Genomic DNA, 23,668 nt, shown 5'->3' with positions numbered 1-23,668 from the left:
ACCCTTATTTGCTTAAAATTATTAAATAATTTACTTAAAATAAATTATTCAAGCTACATGATTTAATGCATTTATAGTATAATAATAAACGGAGCTTCCGACGCATATCCTTAACCTTAATACCGCTATCATTAAATAAATGGAATAAGCTTAGATAAATAATAAAAGTTAATTTTTCCCTCGTTTTAATTTTCAAGGAAATATGTTTCGATCAAACAGATTTCATTCTGGAAATAGCGAAATAATTGAGTAGGTCCCTTGGAGCAATATCATTCTTATCCTCTTTTGACGAAATATAGGAAAAATTAGTTTTCACAGTTTCTGTAAAAAGTATGTTAGCCTACTTGCCACGTTTTTTTTAAAATTTTTTTTTATTAAAATAAGGTCGGAAATTGTGTATTGTGTGCACAGCTTCGGAATCCTTACAGATTTCAATTTTATTATTTCCTGAATAACAAAATAAGGCATTTTCCTGATAACAAATTATACTACAATAATATCTTGGAAATCATGCTAAAGTAAAAAATTAAACTAAATAGTTTAGTATATTATAAAAAAAATCTACTTGGTATCATAAAGAGTAAAAGATATAATGAAATAATTAGTGAATCACACGTGGTCAGATAATTAAAAATTTAATTTCACAACTAAGATAGTAGGACGACATTTAAGATACTGAGATATTTTAAGATACTAAAAAAATTCGCTACGTATTCCACAGCTTTTTATGTTCGGTATCTTTATCCTCTTTGTAGTGACTTATAAAACATCAACACTATTTTAGACAATCTAAGTTGAAGTCACAAGAAACAAAAAAAAAAAGACAATCAATAATTTATATTCTTTTTTCAAAAAAAAAATAGTATGCTAAACAAATAATCAGCTGTTTTGCATTAAATAATTTTAAACAGCTGAATGTTTTTAATTTCTTAACAAGGTTTTATTCTTAGCTAGCAGACAATAATTCTTTAAAAAAAACTTGACTATAATTTGAAAAGGAAACCTAAATTAAGGAAAATCTAAATTAAAGTTCTAAAAAAATTATTAGTATATTAATGAAGAAATAATAAACGTAAAATGGAAAAGAATAAGAATTTTAAAATTTTATTAAATAGTTGGTAAAATAGTTCTGCGATACACTTCCGGAAATTTCTTTTAAGATTAGGATGATATAGGGTAAACCAACAAATGAAGGAGCATTTCATAGATATTTCTTAGAAATAAGATTTTAAACGTTTTAATTTAGATTGATTGGTAAGAGTAGCTTACTACCTAACAATAGGAAATCCTCTAACAATGCATTTAGTTATCTGGTCTTTGAGTCTTCTCTGGAAAAAGTTTTGAATTTGTTAGTATCTGGTCAACGCCTTGTTTCTTCGACAAAATTATAAGGTCAGTGGTGGTTGTTATCCGTTTAAACTACAATTAATTGCATATAATAATGCTTTTTCTTTTCATTGTGAAAAAAAGAATTCAAAATATGGTCATTGAAGTTACGTTTTATTTATTTTAAGCATCATAACATAAGCAAGTACTGAGATTAGGGGGTGTTTATTAACTGGATTACAGAGCGATGAAAAACCAATGTATAAACAAGTGTTCCTTTACTGAGATTTTTTCAAGTTAATGAAAATGAAAGAAAAATTTTAATTTTCTTGTACCTTTTGTCATATTATAAATCAAAATTATGTTAAAAATAAAAAAAACAACTTCTAACCAGTGAAGGAACAGGCATGTTCCTTCACTGAGAATAGATTTCCCAGTGAATGAATAGTATGTGTGAAATATGATTTTACTTGGATAATTAGTAGTTCAGCGACATAGAGGACTCCTAAAATTCAGTTAAATGTTGTATGAATAGTTCCTATAACTATTTCATTTAAATATGCAAATTTAATTGCTAAATTTCTTTAAAGAATTATAATAATAATTTATTTATTATTTATCTTCATAAATGTAGTGATTAGTTATTACATCATACCTTAGACTCCTTAATAAACTACGTTTATTAACTAAATATAACAACTAAATATAATAATAAAAGCTTGAATGGAATCTTTGCAGGATTTTGTGCCAATAATTAGCTAAATTATTATCCTATTGCCGTCTTTAATGTCCTAACGGGAACTGGTAGGAAAAATCCATTTAAAGACAATTATCTAGGTGAAAAATGGGTGAAGTTTTTTTAAGGTGACATCCACCGATAACTCAGTGCAATGCGAAGATAATTTCAAAAGGCAAAACTTCCCTTTGAGAATAATATTCGAAATACTGGTTTTTAGAACTTCAGAGAATCTTTAGGAGGGAAGTAGCCCTGGCATCTTTTTATAAAGTGATTGCATTTACAATGCGAATGAAACAAGAGTTGAATACTGCCCTTAAACGGGAAAAATCTGCGGCCTTAAAAATTATAAGGATTTATATTCTAAAGTACCTAGGAAAGAAAAAGTACCTCCATTGGTAGTTTTTCCTTACAGAAGAATTCATTGAGATATTACAGAATCAGTCCCTGCTACATATTTCATTGGAAAAAGCTATTCATGAAATGAAACGATGACCACAGCAACATTTTACAAATATATTGCAAATGTTTCTACCCATGGCTAATTAAAAATGCAATCAAATTCCTAATTTTGCTTCTTCTGGATAGGTATAAATCTCATATCAATTTGAAACTGAGCAAGTTTTGTTCCTCAAAACAAATTTTCTGGTTTAGTTTTCTACGTAATTCTTGGAAATCTCGTTAGATCTTGAAAACAAAAGAATTGTAAAACAATATGTCTAGAAAATTTTACATCCATTTTTAAATAAGATTTGAGGCATCAACTGATAAAGTTAAAATGCTTTTATGAAATGCGATATTTTTTCATTCGATGTAGAAAACGTTGACTGTAACAAATGCATGCAAAACAGACACCAAGAATTAATGAGCAAGACAACTTATCAACAAAACACATGCTTCGAGAGTAACGATGCGCTATTTCTTCAGAAGCTTGAGAAGGAAATCTCACAAGTTATGTTGCAAATTTTTAAAGGAACATTGACAGAAAAGTTTAATTTCCCAAATATCCAATAGCCTGTGCTTTTCTCAATATTGAAGAATTTATTTCAAAAAGAACATATGTATAATCAAATTTTGGCTCTGAAGCTGAGACAACTAACATTAATAATGAAAGTATCTTGAAAACTGATTTTGAGATAAGTCCTCTTGAGGCATTGTTAGTTGCAAAAACGATTGGTTTCATAAGTAACTACTAGATATAAGTCAATGAGAGATGGGTTTTACTCAAACTTCGAAACTCCTTTTTCTCATTTATTATCCAGTGAGGAATTCTGGAAATGGAACTGGAAAATCAAAAGAAATTTCGAAGATACATTTACATTGGCCAAAAATTTGGAAAAAAGAGGAAGGTTAAATCAAAAGAAAAAGAAATAAATTACTCATAACGAAGAGAAAAAAAATACTTAAAAAGATTTTTAAAAAAAGCTTAAAAAATATGAGGAAAAGATTAAACAAAAAATGATCGAATTATAATAATAATAAAAACATCATCAGATTACACAATGATAAACATTCATAATTTAGAACGGACTATTAAACTGTGAGAAAAAAATGAAAAACATTTTTTTAAAATTATGTATTCAAACATATTTTAATTTCCATTCCATGACTGAAAAAAAAGTAACATTTTCCACATTAACTATGTTATATGTCGTAATTCCAAGAAAAATCTTGTTTTTAGACATTTGTGTGGCCTATGGGTTCCTAACGAGCATCAAACATTATCAAAATTAAGTGTTCATTCTCTGGAAAATTTAGTGTTTATTCACTGGTAAGAACTGTTCCTTCACTTGGTCATCTTACTACTTATTATTTAAACCACCAAAAGCTTAAAACAATATTATGTAAGTTATCTAACTTTTTTTACATAATTTGCATTTAATAACAAATATGTCGACACCATCATTTAGCTAAAATTACAAATTTTGAAATTTTTATAATTTTTTTTAAAGGCAAGCTAAGCTTAAGTGTTCCTTCATTGTTTAGTTTACCCTATAAGATGTTGAGAAATTTGCGATGTTGTGAGAGATGTTTAAAAATGTTGACTACGTATTTTTATTAATATTTATAAAATATATATTCAAGAAATTGATAAATATATTATTCCAAATCTATGCATACGTATGTATATTATTGAAATTGTATCTGTTATTGAATAACAAAATAAAAAAAAATAAAAAATAATCACATTAAATAAGCACAATCTGGTGTATTCTATCAGAAGCACGCTTTTTTAAAACTAGGCATTTGTTGAATAAAGTGTTTTTTATTCAAAATTCTCTACTAAATTGCAAATAAATTATTAAATGACTAAAAAAGAAACATCGTATTTTATAGTGTGAAAGAAATAAAAATAAAAAGATTAGCAAACGATTATTAGCGAAAAAAATATGAATGAAATTTTACGCTACGCGCGAGAAGTCAAGTTCCTCCCAAGTTTATCACATTTTAATATTAATCGCCCCAATTAGTTATTTCTTTATTGTCGCCAAATTATTTTTTTAAAAATAATTAATTTTAATTTTTCTCAGCTTCTAATAAATAAAAACAGTTGAAACTTTAGATTTTTCAATTGAAAAATATGTAAATTAATATGGTATAAAAAAATTCATACCTTATAATTCAATATTTTTTCATCCTCACTTTAATTAAATAATGAAAAATAATAAATAATTATTAAAAATTATTTTTTTCATGAAATTATCTTTGGGTAAATGAGTTTTATGAGTGGGTGCAATTTTCTTTGAATTGCTTCATTAGTTTTAAAAATATGACTGAAAACGCAAAAAGCGAAATTAACATTAAGGGGTACGAACTTTGAATCGCTCTCCTGACCAAACTATGGGGACCACATTTCCCAGATTGCGGCTACCCCCTATATTTTGAAGATAAGAAATTCAAATATGTAAAAAAAAATGCATGTTTATTCAGAGAAAGTACGTTTTTGTGTCTGATTTCGTAACTTAATTAATAGTTAGCACTAATTAATTAGCATATTTGAGGTCACCCCCAGGAACCATTAAGATTGACACTTAGTTCGTGAAAATCCGATCATTAGAACGAAAGTTATTCAGGGTGATTCGTTTTTTTTTTTGCGGACTGTACCTAGTTCTTTCTTTCAGCCTTTAAACTTCAGCATTATCATATTAATATTATAATCATTAGAATATTTTTCTAATTAGGTTAACTTAAAAAGATATTTTTGGCGACATTTTATTCAAATGCAGTCAAATAAGGGATAAAATACAAAACATGGCAAACCTTAAGAATTATTCACAATGAGATATTAACTTTCCAAAATTTTTTTTGGCCTTACGGCCTCTGAGAATCAATAAATTTCTGAAAGCTCTTATGAATGGTACAATTATGTTTAGATTTGAACCCAAATTACAATAACAAAACTGCATAGAATATTAGGCTTGTTCACACATCGCCTCGTAGTCATAATATAAGCGGAGGGATACACCGGAAATTTTCTAAATTTCTTCCGGTTTAGGGACGCTTGTTATTCTTTACATTAGACCACCCATCCATACAAGATCAGTAAAAAAATCTCATGCAACAGGAAAAAAAAAATTAGTTCCCCAGTGTAATTAATCCATTAAAAAAAAAATTTCATACAAAATAAGAGAAAGGGAGAGGGAAATTTTTTTTTCAGTGTCTCATTGAGTGAGTTTTGGACGCTAATAATAGTACTTTATTGTCTAAATAGTCTTAACAATACCTTATTTATTTAATATACTTTTTAGCAATTTATTAATTCTATTTTCCTACTCAAGAATAAATACCAATGAGATCGTGCTAATGCACTTAATTCACAACAATTTACAGTGATTTTTTGCACCTTTGTTTTATGTTTCTGAGGGAAGTTGAAAGGATTCCAATTTTATTTGAAAAAAAAAAAATAAATAGACATTACAAAGGCGACGCTATGACCTGCCGCTTCAAAACGAATTTCGTCTAGTAAAACTAAAGCTGAAAGTGTACTCCTTCTTCTCCTAAAGTATTACTTTTTATTGTTATTCATGAATTCACATTAAGGTTTAAAAAATAATTTTTCTCCCCACAGAGTTGAAGTGGCGTGTTTGAAGAATGAGTTAATAATTCTACAAAATTCTCACATAAAAAGATATGAATTAAAATCATACCTAAATTTAGCTGCCAAGTACGACTTCACAGTAATTATGGCTATAACTACATACAAGTTTGACATCACTATTGAGGTAAGTGAAAACATTTTGATTGCGTTTGCAAAAAATTAATTTTTCATTGAAAGAACGAAGTTGTTGTTGTCGTAGGCCATTAAGGCATGTACTTGTTTTCCAGTGGCGCCATCTATGGCCAAGAATTCGACTTATGCCACACCCGTTTATAGGGCTTACTCATTCACATTTCAATATCAATAGATTTTTTTTAAAAAACATTTAAAAATTTTTAATTCATTATTTCTTGGCCACTGCAAAAAATGCCTGTAGCACCATTTACTAATTTTGCCCCATAACTTTTTTTTTTGCTCGCTCCTTTAATTTTATGGCATAACAAAGTTAACTCTTAACTGAGCTTACATCCAAAACTTAAATATTTTCGATAATTGTTCCAAATCTAAACACTTAACTTTTGGAAGCGTGCTCGTTGATGAACAAAAGTTGAGGCAAATTTTTTCAAAAGAAAGATACATCTAAGAATACTCGCGTTTCGCCTATCACTTCTTGTACATAATAACCACTCTCTACAAAACCTTTGTTATTCTTGAAACACAGAAAGAAACTCGAAGCGTATTTGTAAATTGAAATTAAAATGAGCACTTTTTGCGCCTACCAGCCTTTTTTTTAACAGTGTAATGTAATTCCTTATGTATAGTTAGCATATTTTTAAACATTTTGCATGTAACTCATCATCAGGGAGATGAATATTTGAAGGGCTGTGACTATAACCTTTTAAAATTCTTCAGGAAAGCGCTTTTGGTTAAAAAAAAAATAGTAATAAATCAATAACAGTAAATGAATAAATAAAAATAAGAAAATACACTACAATACGCATCTAAGCAAAATTTTCAATAAATAAGCAAAAATAATGTGCTGTTATCTTGCACATATAAAAAAAAACTATCTTTAACTAAACTATCTATCTTATAACAATACTGATGAACAGTTTGATGTAAAAAAAAGTCACCTTAAGATGAAGGTATATCGTTTATCATTATTTTACCCTAAGGTCTTTTATTGTTTTAGTATTGTGATTTTTAGTAAGTATTAGAATATAATTTATATATATATTTTTCTTTTATATATAATTGAATTTAGGCTCTTGAAAAAGCAGAAAAGCAACGCAATGGCGTTTTAGGTAATAAATACCTAAATAATGCTTTGAGACATTGGGAAGATGTTCCGCCGATGTACACAGGATGGTTTATTTCACCCGAAGACTCGGAATGTCTTCGATGCATTACGTTGCAGATTTTAGAAACACTGTCTCATTGTGATACTGTTCTAAAACATTTACCTTCAGGTATGCTCTTAAAAATTTTAATGAGTATCTTTTTATTGAAGAAAAGAAATCATATTTACGAAAATTGTTTGGTTGCCAACAAGAAAAACTCATGTAAACCGACATTCACCTGAATTAATAAATTTTTGAACGGGATGAAATGTTAGCAAATTTCAATTTAAATGAATCTCAAGTGCCGTTCTCTCACTTTTTTTCTCAGGAATCATATTCAAAAAGAAGAAATTTGCCCCCGACTTTACCAGGTAGATTTACGAAAAAAAAAAATTTTAACAAAATTAATATATAATAAAAATGTAAATGATAATTAAAAAATAAAAGCATAACTCGCAAGTATAAATTTTTTTTAAAGGAAAATCAAGTGATTTAAATAATGCCAATTTGATTAGAAATAATAAATTGTCAGAATTATTAACGTGGCTGAAAGGGAAAATAAAAACTAAGGGAATTTTCTAGACTAAATTAAGCAATAAAAATTAGAAAGAAAAAAAATCGATAAGTAAGAAGTTGTGGAAAAAAACTAATAAAAATTTATAAATAATCTGTATTTAATTGAAATTACATAGTATTTAATTAAAGTAAGAACCTTTTTTCAAAATAAAAACACAATAAACAACTAAAGCCCAATACATCAGCAATCGTTAAAAATTTAATTATGGGAAAGAGAGCACCAATGAAGCTTAATTGAGCAATACAGATTTAAAAAGAAAATAATTTTAAAAAGAAAATGCATTTTTAACACAAATTCCATTTCAAACCATCTTAAAAAAAAACTAACAAACATAATAAACAATCCATATTTTATTACAATTAATCCTCATATTTAATAAATTAAAATAAATCGCAGAAACAACTGAAAAATAATACTTTATATCAACAGACAAGCAAAAATAGATAAACGATAAAAGCATAATAATTTTAATCCTTAGCTATAAAATAAATCAGTAAATTATCCTAAAGTATGAAACAAAGCTGCAAGAAAACAAAAGTAAAAAAAAGAATTTTTTTTTTTTAACATTTTTTTTCTTCCTTTGTCACATTTCACTATATTCTTCTAACCCTCTTCTTGCCACATGTCACACTATATTACAAAAACATTTGCTAACAATTTTGAAACAAACGAATTTTATAGATATTTCAAATTTTATTTAGCTATAATTTTTAAAGGCATTCGGAATCTTAACAAAAAGAATTATTCGATGTGCACCGATTTTGATGAAAAAAAAATGTGTAAAAAGAAGTAGGACGTCTCTCTCTCGCATTTTTATTTTTATCAAAATGCGAGAGAGAGACGTCCTACTTCTTTTTACACTTTTCCTACCTTCTAAACGAGTTGTGAACTGTCCCTCACTAATGCTGCAAATTACATGTGAATTCAATAGTTCTGTAAAGAGTATAAATAGTTCGAAAAGTAGAGTAAATAGTTCCATAAAGTAGTATAAATAGTTCGCAAATCGTAATGAATTGCTGTTTCAAAAGTATATAGAGTGTTCCGTAATGGTCACCCTTTAAATTCCTTGTCAAAATTGATGTAAAAAATGATACCAATATAAGTTGAATTAGAAGTGAAGAAGATTGAAGGAAAAAAACAAACATTAAATGTGTTTTTTAGCTATCGTCATTCAACTCCTCTCTGTGTCCAATCAAACAGGCTTTGATATTTTATCTCTGACCTTCCTCAGCAGTTATTATTTTTTCCTAGTTTAAATTACAATTTGTGCTGAAGTAGTAAGACTTTTTTTGATGATGATCATGAGCAGTTATTTGTTTTCAGCTCAATATGTTTTAAATAATGTTGCAAAATTTAAAAAAAAAAAATGTCTCGTCAGAAATATTTTAAGGGTAATGTTTTTGGAAATAACTAAAATCCATAATCTTCGTAAGTTTTTTAAGCTCAATTTTATTTTTTATCCCCCCCCCTTCTTTTAAAGTTGTCACAACCACATAAATGAGATACACTAAAAAAGTTTAATAAGTTAGTTAAAAAAAAATGAGCTGATAGAAAACTATGAAACATGCGAACAATAAAAAGTAAAATAATTTAATTTAGGCTACTAATTTTTGAAACCACAAATGAGCTTGAACCATTTTGAACTACAAATTTCAATCAGTAAACTCCGATGACTGTTTTTTCGAAGAAAAAAAAAACGAGCTGATTGGATAAAAATGAGGTTTTATAGTTGAAGCTTGAAACCAGTAACATTTCTGAAGAGCTACATTTTTAACGTTCTTATAATTTCGAATAATACTTGAAAATGAACAATGTTAAGAGTCAAATTCGTAAGTTAATGAAAATGGATGCTTATTCTATTTGGTACTAACTTTCAACACACGTAAAATATAAGGTCGCCACTCAACCAGAATTTGAGATATAAAGTGAGTGGTATTTTAGATTGTCTATAAATGTTTCTCACAAAATTATGCAAATATAATTCTGCAATCATCAATTTTTTTAGTGATATTTAAATAGTAAACAGTTATTAGTTTTCAGATTTTTGTAAGTATCTTTATTTTTATAATAACGTTAAAGGAAATTTTTAGCGTAATCTAAATCGCGTTGTTCATCAATTTAAACTGCAATAAGATTAGATTTTAAAAAAATCTAAAATCTGAGAAACGTGCAGTTATAAATTACTTACTCAAAAACGCAAATCGCATCATTTTATTGCTTTTAAAGTTTTAAGGGATAATTCATGGAAGTTCGAAAAATTATCAACCGATATTTCTTTTTCTCCTAATCTATTAATACGACACCTTAATTTTCTACGTTTTTTGAAAGATATTGTGCTGCCTAATAATACTATATCATCAAAATTTTATCAAGTACAAAAGATATCAAGAAAACACAAATTAAAAATTTAACCAAGATGGCGGGGGCTTAAAAATGATACATTAGATTTTGGATCACATTTATGATTGTTTTTCCCTAGTAACGACCTGCAATATCCGGACTTCTTTGGCAAGAAAACAAAAAATGTTTATTAAGAGAGGTGATTACGGAACACCTTACATATCGCATTTTAAAAAGCTCGATTAAATTTTATTATACACTCTTTTCTTTTTATTTAAACAGATGATATCACAAATTATTTCCACCCGAGGCAAATGCTCGGCTGCCTGGCTGGTTATACGAAAGATCAGGCTGCTATGAAAAAATATTATATGTCAGATTTAGTAAGTAGTTCTGTTACTTATTGTTATGAGAATTTGGAATCGAATGTATTAATTTTTTTTCAAAATTTCCCCCCCATAAAATTAAATGGGTTTGTTTACATTTTTCTCTAAAAAAATATCAGACATTTTAATACATAAAACAAACACTGCTAAGATCCTAAAACTTTTTTTTAATTTAATTTTAGCTATTCTATTTTTAAGCATTAAAAAGATTGCACCGCATTTATTACTATTACCAAGCAGTAATAATTATTTTATTACTACTTGGGGTAGTCCTTTAAAATATTTTTGTTCAAAAAGCTGTTAACTATAAATAAAAATAGCATTAGTTTCAATAAACTTTAATTTTTGCTCATATTTAACGAGAAACTAGTCCTAATCTTAAATTAAGAAGGTTTTACAAGATTAAAATGCGATTTTTTTTCTTCTCTACCTTGCATTAATTTATTATTTAAACATGGTCATTTTTATTTTATTTTATAACCGCCGTGGAACAGTAGACTCACTTTTATGTTTACGATTACTAATTTCCAACTCCTGTAGCCTTGTAATCAGGGTTTGTGATTTTTTTTTCTTAAAAATCAAAAAAGTCAGATTTTTTTTATTTAAATCGGATTTTTTTAATTTAAATCAGATTTTTTTGATTTTTATTCAAATACACTGTAAGAACTTTGATTTATAATTAAAAAAAACTTTACAAATGTTTAATCAAAATTAAATTAATATTAAAACAATATTATAACAATATTTTAGAAGATCTAACTACCTAAAACAATTTTTCATTAAAATACATAGCAACCATTTTGAAATGAATGCATGATTAAAATTTAAAGACTAGATGAAATAGAGAATTTAATGAATACTTTAATTATTAAAACAAAGTTTCAATTAGCAAACCATAATTTTAATTTAAAATTGTGATCTCTTTTTTTTTTCTCTTGATTTTTAAAAAGACAAAATAAATGTAACAGAGTGTGTTTATAAATGTAGTCATTCATCAAAAAATAAATAAATATTTAATCTATAGATTTTTATAGTAAAATATTCATTTTTAATCCCATATTAAAATAGATAAGTTAGGCTAAAAAATTTTTAAAAAAATCTATGTACCCACTGGAATTTTTTTTCACAAAATTTCTTTACAGAAAATCTGACAAAGATACTGTAAACATGCACCCTGTTACCAGTTAATATCCCTACTGCTTTAAATAGAGTTTGAAAGAGGGGAAGAATAACACTATATCAGGAAAAAAATATCTGAATTTATCAGCATTTTTTTTCCTTCTATTTTGGGCATATTAGGGTAATTTCTTCTTAATATAACCTCAAGCTTTAGAAATATACACTTTCCACTAATAAAATATAATGTAGATTTTAATTCCATGCTTTTTCAATCAAAAGGTAGAATTCTAATTAACATTATTTTTATTTATTTTTTTGTGAAAAAAATTTATGTTTATTAATTATTTTCTACATCTAAGCGAGTCTATATTAAGACAGCATTGAATGTTTACTTTAATCTGTATTTTCAATTTCAAGCATCAAAAGATTTTTAAAAATGTAATTTCAAATGTGTTGGAATTTATCACACATCAAGAAAGAAAGTAATTTCGTTAACTAAAATTAATTGATGCAGCACTTCACTTAAAATAAATTTTAAAACTAAGAAAAGAAAATAGTAAAAGTAACAATATTTTAAAACACTGTTTTTTTGACTTTTCAAATCAATATATGTATATAAAATCAATTGATTTAAATCAACAAACCCTGCTTGTAATTTTGAATTAATCCAGAAGACAAGGAAACTTTTGGATCAGTAACCCCAGAGGTAGGGTTTGTTATGGAACATGGAGGACTCTGTGACTCGACAGATTTAACGTGCATCAATCGCCACTTACTACACGGGGAATCTTCGGCTGGCAGAGATTGAACTCACGACCTCATGCACATGAGCCCAGTGCCTTACCAACCAGGCTATCCTGGCCCTAAATATGATCATTTAAAACTGTTCAATGAAACAAAAGAAAAAATACTACCTCTATGTAATAAAAATTCAAACAAAATCATACATTCATATGACCAGAGGCATCGCAAACTTATATTTTTGGGTGGGGATAAATTACCATCTAGCCGAATGAAATTTTCAATTTAACCGAATCATTAATAAGTATGTAACTTATTAACTTCCATTAGAAAATATTTTAATGCTAATGTTTTCACAATATGTTAATTTTTTCCATCTATATATAACTGATTTAATAACTTAATTATTCTAATCAATAACCCGAGATTGGATAATGGGTAAGGCATTGAACTGTTGGAGGTCACAGCGACCTCCCATCCCGGCACCCCTGCATGTGACCATTATTGGATGTCCGAATAGGAAAATTATATTTACATCGTTGTTTTAGTCATTGTTGAGACATAAAAATAAATAACTGGCACAGTTTATAAGCTATATCCTTAAACTTCCTTTTTTTTTTTTTACTTTGATAGATCCAACTCTCATATGGGAAATGTTTTATCATCACAATTGTTGGATACTTAGTGACCACATCTGATATCATTGGAATAGTTCATCTAAACAGAAATATGAAATCTCTCATTCTATATGATCTAAATGAAGACGACGATGAATCATTGGACCAAATACCTGGCAACGCATCACAACATGGAAAAACAGTGGAATTTTGCAACAAAGAAAAATATAAACCAGGAATAATCGTAGAAAATAATTGGCTGGAAGGAGAGGAAATCAATATTGCCATGAGTAGTTTTATGCACATAGCTCAGAGAAATTTCAACGTTTTTAATCTTCAAAAACTAAGGAAAGATTTTAAAAAGTCTTTGCAGTTTATTACTGACACAAATGGCATCATACACCAAGACGTCTACATAGATGATGGAACCACAAAATTCTGCAAACTAAGGGGAGATGCTTTGTTAATCAAGGCTCCCCAAAAAATATTGATGAATGCAATATTTACTGGATTCTACCCCAATTAGAATTATGTGGTGGTCAAGAAAAATAATCAGTCCTGTACAAAAATGCATTTGTATACATTAACTCTCTCATTATTCATAAATATATAAATAAAAGATTTTTAATTAAGGGTGTTTTTGTCTGAGTGAATTTTGTTGAGATAAATAGCGGGGTGATTCATTTTCTGTCAATGTAGCTACAAGTGAAGTTATTTTAACTATTATGTGTTAAATACACTTATACATGGTGTACCATATGACTACACGTAATATATAGGTTTGAATCCTTGTCAATAATGAAGTTAAAGTTCATACATAAGAAGCCTCTTAATATTTAAGTGATGGAAAAAAAAAACACTAACAAACCACTATTGAGAGAAGTATGACTGAAGATATTAAAATCTGATTGATATTAAAATTGACCCACAACCACCACACTTAATATGTTTGAATCCTCATCAATGAAGTAAAAGTATATAAAATTAGATTAATATTTAAGTGATGGAAAAAAATCGTAAACAAACTATCATTGATGGATTGAAAATATTATAACCTCTTTGATTGCTGAAGAAAGTAGGGAGTAAAAAGTTAATGGGGTAAAAGGGGTATATAACACATCTGCACTTTCGAGAGAAACCACAATATATATATATATATATATATATATATATATATATATATATATATATATATATATATATATATATATATATATATATACATACATCAACTGTGGGAAGATTGTTTTAATTGCTTTCAAATTGTTGGATTCTTTTCCTTAGACTCTCTAGAAAATTATTTGGTGTTTGATAATCGGTGATTATTATTTCAAAACCCACAAAAAACTTATTTTCGTAAAAATGACATGCAGCCCCCTTTTAACATTGACTCCGCTTCAATTATTAGAAACATTTCTAAGCTTCATCAGGCAATTAAAATGGTTTTCAGTTTTTTAATCTCACTTTCTCACTAATGATTTAACAGCATTTTTGATCTTATCTACCTTAAATATTAATTCACAACCAACGTGTAGACTTTTTAAACCTTATTTTCAAAAGTTTTTAGTAAATATACTGATGGCAGTCATTAGTTAACACCTCTTATACAGCATCATAGACTTATAATTGCTAACTATATAATTCACTCTCTGTTTAACACCGTAGACTTCATGTTGGAAACTGATAGTGCATAAATATAGAAAAAAAATCAAACCCCAGTAGCCTTATCAACAGGGTTAGAAACATTTTAACATATTCCTATAGCCTAAAACATTAGAATTATTTTAACTTAACTGTTGCAAAAAATATAACCTAATAATTTAAGGATAATTAGGAATATTTTTTTAGAAACAATATGCATATTAAACACTTTCAACAACTTCTAGAAAAATTAAGACACTAAGTATTAAAAGCATCTTAATTACGGAGTATTATAACTGAAAAAAAAAACAGCATCATATGTAAATTTAGAAATGTGAATGAGAACATGATCAGTAGAATATATTGAACCGGTGTAAAACTCTCCAATCAGGTTATTGTTCGCCTCTCTGAATATGCTTACAAAATTTTTTTTTTTTTGGTATGTTCATCCCTAGGGCCATTGAGGCAAAAATTTAATGGCACAGGAAACAGAAGGCAAATAAGCAATGTTACGCCTAACATAACAAAACTTTATAAAAAGTGAATAAACAGTGTCGCTTCCTATATACTAGGTCAGATGGGGAGGGGGAAACGAAAGAACAAAAACTAAAACAAGAAGGCACTCTAGCTTACTTCAAAGCAGTAGAATCCCTACTTACTTTAAGCACACAATAAGTGAATTATTAAATTCTTTGCAAAATAATGCTTTTAATGCTATATTTAAGACTACTTCTAACCAATATTTTAAAATTAATTTTTTTAATACAAAAATACATTAATTAATAATTATTTATCTAAAAATTTATTTCCAAATAATAATTACTGATAATAATGCTTATCGCATATTAAAAATGCCCAGTTAAACAAACAAAAACACACATTTTCCCAAATCTACTAAAATAAAAATTTAAACTAAAAATTTCATAACCATATTGATCACAATTCACCTACTAAATAGATTGCTGATAAGAATAGAAAAGACGCACGTTATAAATTTGAAAAATTGAATGTGACTAAAAATTTAACACTCAATTAAAGGGTGGGACCAATCCTTAAATGGACACAGCATAAGGCTACAAAATGTGTTGATTTATGTCAGTTTCTGTAAGCCTGTTCCAAAAACAAGATTGCTAAAAATACAATAGAAAAAAAATAACAAAATAAAAATATGCACTCTTGAGCAGATAAAAAAGAGATAGAGAGAAACTTAAAGGTGTTATATTAAAATATAATAACTTTTTCACATAAATAAGCTTTTACATAAATGACAAACAATTATTTCAAAATATCAATTTAAAAAGAATAGTTAATCATATTTATTGATATTGAATATGATTACCATTTAAACATAAAAACAAGTAACAAACTTTAAACAGATACAAATTTTTAAATGTATAGTAAAATATTTAAAAATTGCACAAATAAAATTTACAACCAAAATTACACTCAGAACAAAAGAAAAAAATAGTTTAAATTTAGTTTTATTAATAAAATACACACACACATAGAAAATGCAATTTTATGCTATTGAAGTTCAACTGAACCAGATTTTTCTTTTTTTTAATTCTTCAACAAAGCTTAGTTTAATACATGTTTATGATGAAAGACTAAAGAATTGCAAAGTGGTAATAAAATTTGTAATTTAAGTTCAAATAATAATTTAATTTCTTTTAATAATGTATGATAAACTGCTAATATCACTATTAGGTTAATTTAATTTTTCAAAATTGGAGGCAGAACTTAGAATTAACAGAAATTTAGTATAAGGTATTTTTTTTAATAGTTTGGTGAAAGAGAAAAGTTGCCAAAAATTTTAGACAATCACAATTTTTTTTTTTTTTAAATTAAATAAAAAATAGTTGCATTTCTTTGCACCCAGGTAATCAAAGAAAGAAAAATCTAATTTTTTTTTTCAAAATTAGGAATAATATATAGCTTAGTTTCTTTGTGCCCGGCAAACTGAAAAGTACCGCACTTTAAAATATAAAAACTTAACACAAATTAAACATAATTACATGTACAATACAATTAAAAATAATAAATCAAAAGACAACTAGACTTATGATATCTCTTCAAAATTGTTAGGTTGCTTTTGGCATTTGAGAATCTTTTCAAGACCTTTTTGCAACAATATGTAATAGAATATATTTTTAACATCCGTGTCTTTTAATAATATTTTATTTTTGAAGCCATAGGTAAAAAAAACATTCATTTTATGTTACCTTTATATTATAGGAGTATTGTGGTATCATGGAAAGGAATTAAATTATGACTAAAAAATCAAATTTGAAACAAATAACAAATGCAATAAATTAAATAATGTTTCAGGATGTTGCAATGAAAAGAAAAAGGTTTAAATTTTTAGATTTCTTTAATAATACATACTCATATATCAAACTTTTAACGTTTATAACAATGAATTTAATAATAATGTGGATAAATTTTACTGTAGTAAAATCAGAGCTCATTCTAGGCAGAAAAAAGGGCAGGGTGCAAAAGTTTAAAAAAAGGGCATTATTATTCTAAAAAGGCAATAATTTCTTTCTATGGGCTTTGCACGTTCTATTAAATAACATTGTCAATTAGTAAAAGAATTTTTTTCTTTTTACTTTGCAAAAGGTAGCAACGCAATCATATTAATACTAATTTTTATTAATAAATTAACATATATATCGAGTTAATGAGCTAATTAGCTTGTTAATTTATTTAAAATGCATAAATAGATTAATAAAATAATAAATGTATGTTTTTGAGTTTCTGTAGTTATGATTTAATAATTAATATGATTAATAATAATTATGATTTAATGATTGTGGAAATAACTGCAAACTTTCAAAGATACTTGTAACAAGGGGGTTTGATGGCTATTTTTCCTTTCCCATATAAATCTGTGTATATAAACCAATGATAAACTAAATAAAAAGAGTTAAAAATAACAACAGTTTAAGAAATCCATTGTAGAGTTTGGGGAAAAAATAAAGAAAGGTTAACGGTTAAGGAAAGAAAGGGCAGAAAGGATATGGAGTCTATTACATCAGTGCGCTAATTTAATTCAGGGGTAACAGGGTGGATTCTTTTGATTAAAAGGGCAGCAGGGTGCTGCACCCTGTTTACCCTGCCTAGAATGAGCTCTGGTAAAATTTATCCACTTTATTTTTTACCCACTTATTAACATGCTACAAGCACTGCTGTTTTTTCTATTTTAATATTATTGAAATTATTTCACACACTATGTTGGACAAATCAACATCAGCAAAAATATTGTTAATTAATTTAGTTAAAATATTTAGCAAAAATTGTTTTGTTGGTTATAAAATTACATCTAACTATATTAATAAATATTTTCTTTGTTTCAGAAAAATAGATTGTGCATAATGGACATATTAATTAGTGTGAATTTACTACAAAAATAAATAACATTAATAAACTTAAATATTAATACATCCATTTTCTTTTACTTTTACCTTTCCCTTTATATTTCTCAGGGAAAGCTGTAAAAGCAAGGAACATATTTACCATATCATCTTTGGGTAGGAATTCACAAATTTTTTCGATGCAGAAAGCATCGAAGTATATTTTTTTATTCTGAACAGTCACACTCCATTTACGACCCGAATTTTCCAGTATCTTTCTGAGAACAACAATCGGATGGAATTTATGTACAATGATTTCGGAATATATGACAAAAGGTTGCGTGACCAAGTGATTAAATGCCCGGTCAATAACGTCGTTATTTTCAACAAGTGCTTTTTGCTCATCACCAAGAGCCAAAGCTAAATCATGCAAAGTTGAACCTAAATCATCAATTACAAATGTTTTTAAGGCTCTGGCTTCTGCAACACATTTCATTGCATAAGAAAAATACTGTTTACTTTGATCATTTTTACTTTTTTCTCTCCGAAAGTAAGAAAAAAAATCGTACATCTTTTTATCGTCAGAATGATCGATTTGCAACGCAGCATACTTGACAACATTTTCAACTGAAGCTGCTGGCAAAGTAAACACAAATTGTAACGGTGTGCAAACACCCAAAGCACCATCAAATTTTCGGCAAGGTTCAGCACCATATTTCAATAAAGTGTTCAACACATTTAAATTTTTCCTTTCAATGGCATGGTACAATGGTGTTCGGCGACAATGCAGGGACTCTTGATTTACTTCTACTCCATATTTAATAAGAACTTCGCAAACTTCAGCTTTATCTCCTCTAGCCCAAGCTACTTCATGTAGCAGATTGTATTTGAAGTAGCTTGTAACATTAACATCTTCTACATGCTCAAAAAGTTTATCAATGATATGTTTATCGTAAAACTGAATTGCTGTTTCTAGAACTTTATAATAAGGTAAAGCACCACAAGTAAGAAGAATCTCAATTATTCTTTCATTTCCTTCAGTACTAACAGCAGAAAGAAGCAATTTAAAGCCTAAAGCTTTTGAATTAAACAAATCAACATCAGTAGTTTGTAATATTTCGATTAGACGGCCTTCAGATTTTTCTTCAATAGCGTTTAGTAGAGCTGTCTCAACATTCATTGTGAATTAAGCGAGAGTTTAAAATTGCTTTGAAACTGAATTAATAAACTGTGCTCAGCACAGTTTTACCGACAATTTACATTTGGAATATAAAATAAAAATAAGTTCTAGCCATGTTGTGTCGCAACTTGTTTTGTTTTCATTTATTCTAATCGCTACTAGCTGTTTACTTCTGTTACGGTAAAGATTCACCATTTAAAAGAGTTGCCGCAATTCCGGAGGATGCCAAGGCCATTGCAGCTTCATTTTGTGATCTTATTGTTGGTCTTAGCGGTGGATTGTTTTTTTCGATTTATAACAGCTGTCATAATTTTGTCGTATGCTATGCTGTGTTCGATAACCAATTTTGAAAGATTTGATTGACAAATTTTGTCGATATCAAAATGTGTTTGTCGTAGAAAATTACGATTGAAAAGATTGTTAGCACATCGAATTAACGCAGAAATTCCTAGTCGATACAGTGTTTTATTGAAGGTTGTTAAACATATGTCCTCGATTGAAATCAAAGCCACATTATATTCGTCTGGAGAGAATTGAATGCGAGGATTGGCGATCGAAATGGGCTGCAGATGGCGTAGAGCAGAACTCTTTTCCTATGGCAACACTTCACATGCTTTCCCCATTAGCGTGTGGAAAGTCATAGAGGAAGGTTAGTTTCTCTCTTGATTTTCATATAGATTAAAATCTTTTAACTTGAAAAACTATATGGAACTGAAAACTACATTGAACATAGTTCTAAAGAAAAGTATCACGGAAGTTTTAGAAAATATTTTTATTAAGTAAAAAGGAAAAATATTAAGAAAAGTGAAAATATCGTAGTACATTCCTATATAACTGAAAAGAGGAGGAGAGGGAAGGGAGAAGGGCTAAAGGCATGAAACCGGTCTCTCCCCAGATGGCGTATTCGAGTGTTGCGATCGCGAATTTTGTTTTGATGCACGTAAGCGATGTAGTTAGTATTGGCGATCGAAATGGGCTGCAGGTGGCGTAGAGCAGAACTCTTTACCAATGGTACGTTAGTTTCTCTCTTGATTTTCATATAGATTAAAGTCTTTTTAGTTGGAAAACTATATGGAACTGAAAACTACATTAAACATAGTTCTAAAGAAAAGCATCACGCGATGCTTTCTTTAGAACTTTAGACCAGTTTCATACTCTTGGCTTTCCGTACGGAAAGCCAAGAGTATGAAACTGGTCTCTCCCCCTGATGGCGTATTCGAGAGTTGCGATCGCCAATGTCTTCATGTTGTCTTTGTATTTCTTCTTGAATAGAAAGCACATAGTTAATATTATTGAAAATAACGTGCGTATTTGCTGTGGTCGAGCAGTATTAGATGCATCAGCCATTGAAGCGTCCCAATGTGAGTCGTTTTCAAGAAGATATAATTTTTGGCAATCTTCGCGATAAAGTGGAACATACTTCATTGTTTACTGTTCTTAATTCTTGAAACGATGTCGGTCCACGCATGTTGACTAATAGTAATCGTAAGTAAAAGCATTCTGCATTGTTTGGGTGGATGGTGTAGAGACGTCCTAATGCATCAGTTGAATATAAATTGGGATGTCCTTCCTTCAACTTCCTTCATCTTGCTTTCGACGTTGAAAGTGTTTCGCCGATACACTTCATCATGTGTAGTATGTTGGCACCTCACAGTAAAGAAGCGTCTTTGCAAATGCGTCATCCCTGTATTATGAGAAAAATGCGGTTAACACTGTTTGTGGTGGTGATTCTAGAATTGGCATTTTCCGCTATAAAGTAAACTCACTTTCCACTTTCAAGGTGTACTGCCAAATGAAGAACTGTTGGATGTCATTCATTAATTGGAAATGATAAAATGCGGCAGACTGCCTCGTTATTACTAATGTAGTGTTCCAGTTGAAGTTGATTGATTTCATCGATGGTAGAAGTAGCATTTTCCAATCCAAAACTGCCAAATCGCTTCCTTATTAACATATTTACAAATGTGTTTGATCGTTTTCAACGATTTACAATTTTCGACTCTGATGAGTGCTTTGTAGGTTTTCGAAAGCACGGCGAAAACGGTGCAATCCTATAATAACATGATAAACCTATGAAAATACTGTTTGTCAAACACATATATGGCAATACTTTTACTTTCGTTACTTGTATCGCCGGTACAAGTAAAAAGTACGTACTTTTACTTGTACTTCGCTACTTTTTAAATTTAGTACTTTTACTTGTACTTTCGATACTTTTTTAGGGAAAAAGTACAAGTATTTGTAACGGAAATGTCGAATGAAATCGTTACTTTTTTCTAAAACTCGGTAAGCTTTGTAAAAGCTGAAAACATCATGCCAATCACCAGCGACAGAAGAATTTATGGCATACATGAGCTCAAATGTCGAAACGGAAAGCATATCAATTTTGAATCGATATCCAATCGTAAAAAAATTATATGTGAAATATAATACTGCAATACCTTCTTCTAGTCCTCCCGTGGAGTGCTTATTCAGCGTGGCTAAGCACGTTCTGAGAAATTCTCGCAGCTGGCGTTAGACTTAGCCCGACAGGGGGTCAGCAATGCCCCGACAGGGGGGCTAAGATAATTTTGAAAATAAGCAATAATTTTTAATATACGAAAAATAATTAATATGACATAGACATATTTGTTCTGATAAAAAAATTATCATGATTCAAATATTAACAAAGAAAAAATATAAAAGTGATATCTGAATAGATAAACAATATATGCACATCCATCATAAGATTCTGCAGTGTTCTCAATTAAATATTCTACTCGAACAATAAAAAATTTATGCACAACTAGAAAAAATTCCAAAAATTCGAGCTTACTACTACTAATGTTTAATTCCGTAGCCTTGTAATTTTGAACCTAATCCAGCAGACAAGAGAACTCCAGGATCAAGTAGTGGAAGAAATTTTTGCATTCGTGGAGGACGTTTTGATAGCCCGCATTTGAGTTACATGGAGAGGAAAACCACGAAATCCTCCCACGGTTAGTCTGATACCAAGGGAACTCTAAGAAATGATCCGCTTACCACTGAGGATATTTCACGTCTGCACTGTGGTCGGTAAAAGCCGGGTGTGGAATTCATATCACTCAGCCATCACTGGGATTCGAACTCGGTGCACCTCATTCGGAGGAGAATGCTCTATCCCTTGAGTCCAACTTTATTGAGTAATAACTCTGCGGCAGGTGCCAATTTTCCAATTTTATTGATTGGTACCAATTTTATTGATTTACTTAAATTTAATCACCTTCAAAATGTAAATGGTAATTCAATCGTAATTTTTGTAGAAAAAAAGGGAAATAAACCGTTTTTCCTCTAAACCTGCAATGAATGCAGAAGCAATCACGAGGGTTAGTGAGCAAAATGAACAGGTAGCGGAACCTTCCAGTTCTTTAAATAATTGTTAAATTACTAGTTATTAACATGCATACTTAAAAAAATACGAAAAGCATTTTTCAGTATTAAGAAATAATAATTAAAAACTGCCATCAGCTGGAATAGAGCCCCCGATCTCACAGTTTTGTGTTAGATTTCATAATCATCAGCCCCAAATATACAAACCTGCCTTGCGGATATTTTTAAAATTTTTTTTTTAAATTCAATAAATTAAGTCATTTGGATACTTGACATTCTTGAAAAATGCTTTCCAAATTACCATTTTTAACGTTTATAACAAGTATCTTCAGTTCATTTAGAAGTAAACCATAATTCGGCTTATCTTATTCATTTTCAGCTTATGTATATACAATAAAAATTATTCAAAACTAGATTAGATATAACTCAAGGACTGCAAACTTAACTGTCGGATATAAAACCTTATTTAAGATTGAAAATGGTAAAACGAGGAAAAATCTACACTCCTCGAATTAAATATTTTAAAAATAGTCTGTTTTTAGGTTATAATATTCGTAATTACCTTAATAAACTTTAATCGTAATGTCGGGGTTCCGCCGATGGAAGACATTTAATATATACACACTAACGCTTTATATCAATTAGCAATTAGTTTTAGAATTACAATTATAGAATAATTATTTTAAGATTATTATAGAATTAATATAGAATTAATAATTATTATAGAGTGAAAGGTTTTAAAAGACAAATATTTGTTAATGTTTAATATTTAATCTATGAAAAAACATAACACATATTGAAATCTAACGAATAGCCCCTGATAAATTTCGTGACAAAAAAAAGAAAAAAAAATTGAAGCTTGATTGATTTCCGGATTTTAGAAACACCTTCTAGTTTTACTATTCAATCAAATTGGTTTCGATGT

General features: G+C 28.6%; 1 protein-coding gene across 1 annotated transcript in view; it reads left to right on the top strand.

Moving 5' to 3' along the window:
* The window catches only part of LOC107446140 (2',3'-cyclic-nucleotide 3'-phosphodiesterase), a 31,258-nt gene extending 17,388 nt beyond the window's left edge, over nt 1-13,870 (top strand). The window contains exons 3-6 of the mRNA XM_016060708.4: nt 6,132-6,285; nt 7,366-7,570; nt 10,641-10,741; nt 13,238-13,870. Coding sequence (XP_015916194.1) covers nt 6,132-6,285; nt 7,366-7,570; nt 10,641-10,741; nt 13,238-13,747 — 970 coding nt within the window. The 3' untranslated portion in view covers nt 13,748-13,870. The remainder of the gene's footprint in view (nt 1-6,131; nt 6,286-7,365; nt 7,571-10,640; nt 10,742-13,237) is intronic.
* The last annotated feature ends 9,798 nt before the right edge of the window (nt 13,871-23,668 follow it).

Source organism: Parasteatoda tepidariorum, chromosome 9, assembly GCF_982258835.1.
Source record: "Parasteatoda tepidariorum strain Cologne lab strain chromosome 9, Ptep-v5.0, whole genome shotgun sequence".
Classification (NCBI taxonomy): domain Eukaryota; kingdom Metazoa; phylum Arthropoda; class Arachnida; order Araneae; family Theridiidae; genus Parasteatoda; species Parasteatoda tepidariorum.
This window is presented reverse-complemented; position numbering and strand designations above follow the sequence as displayed.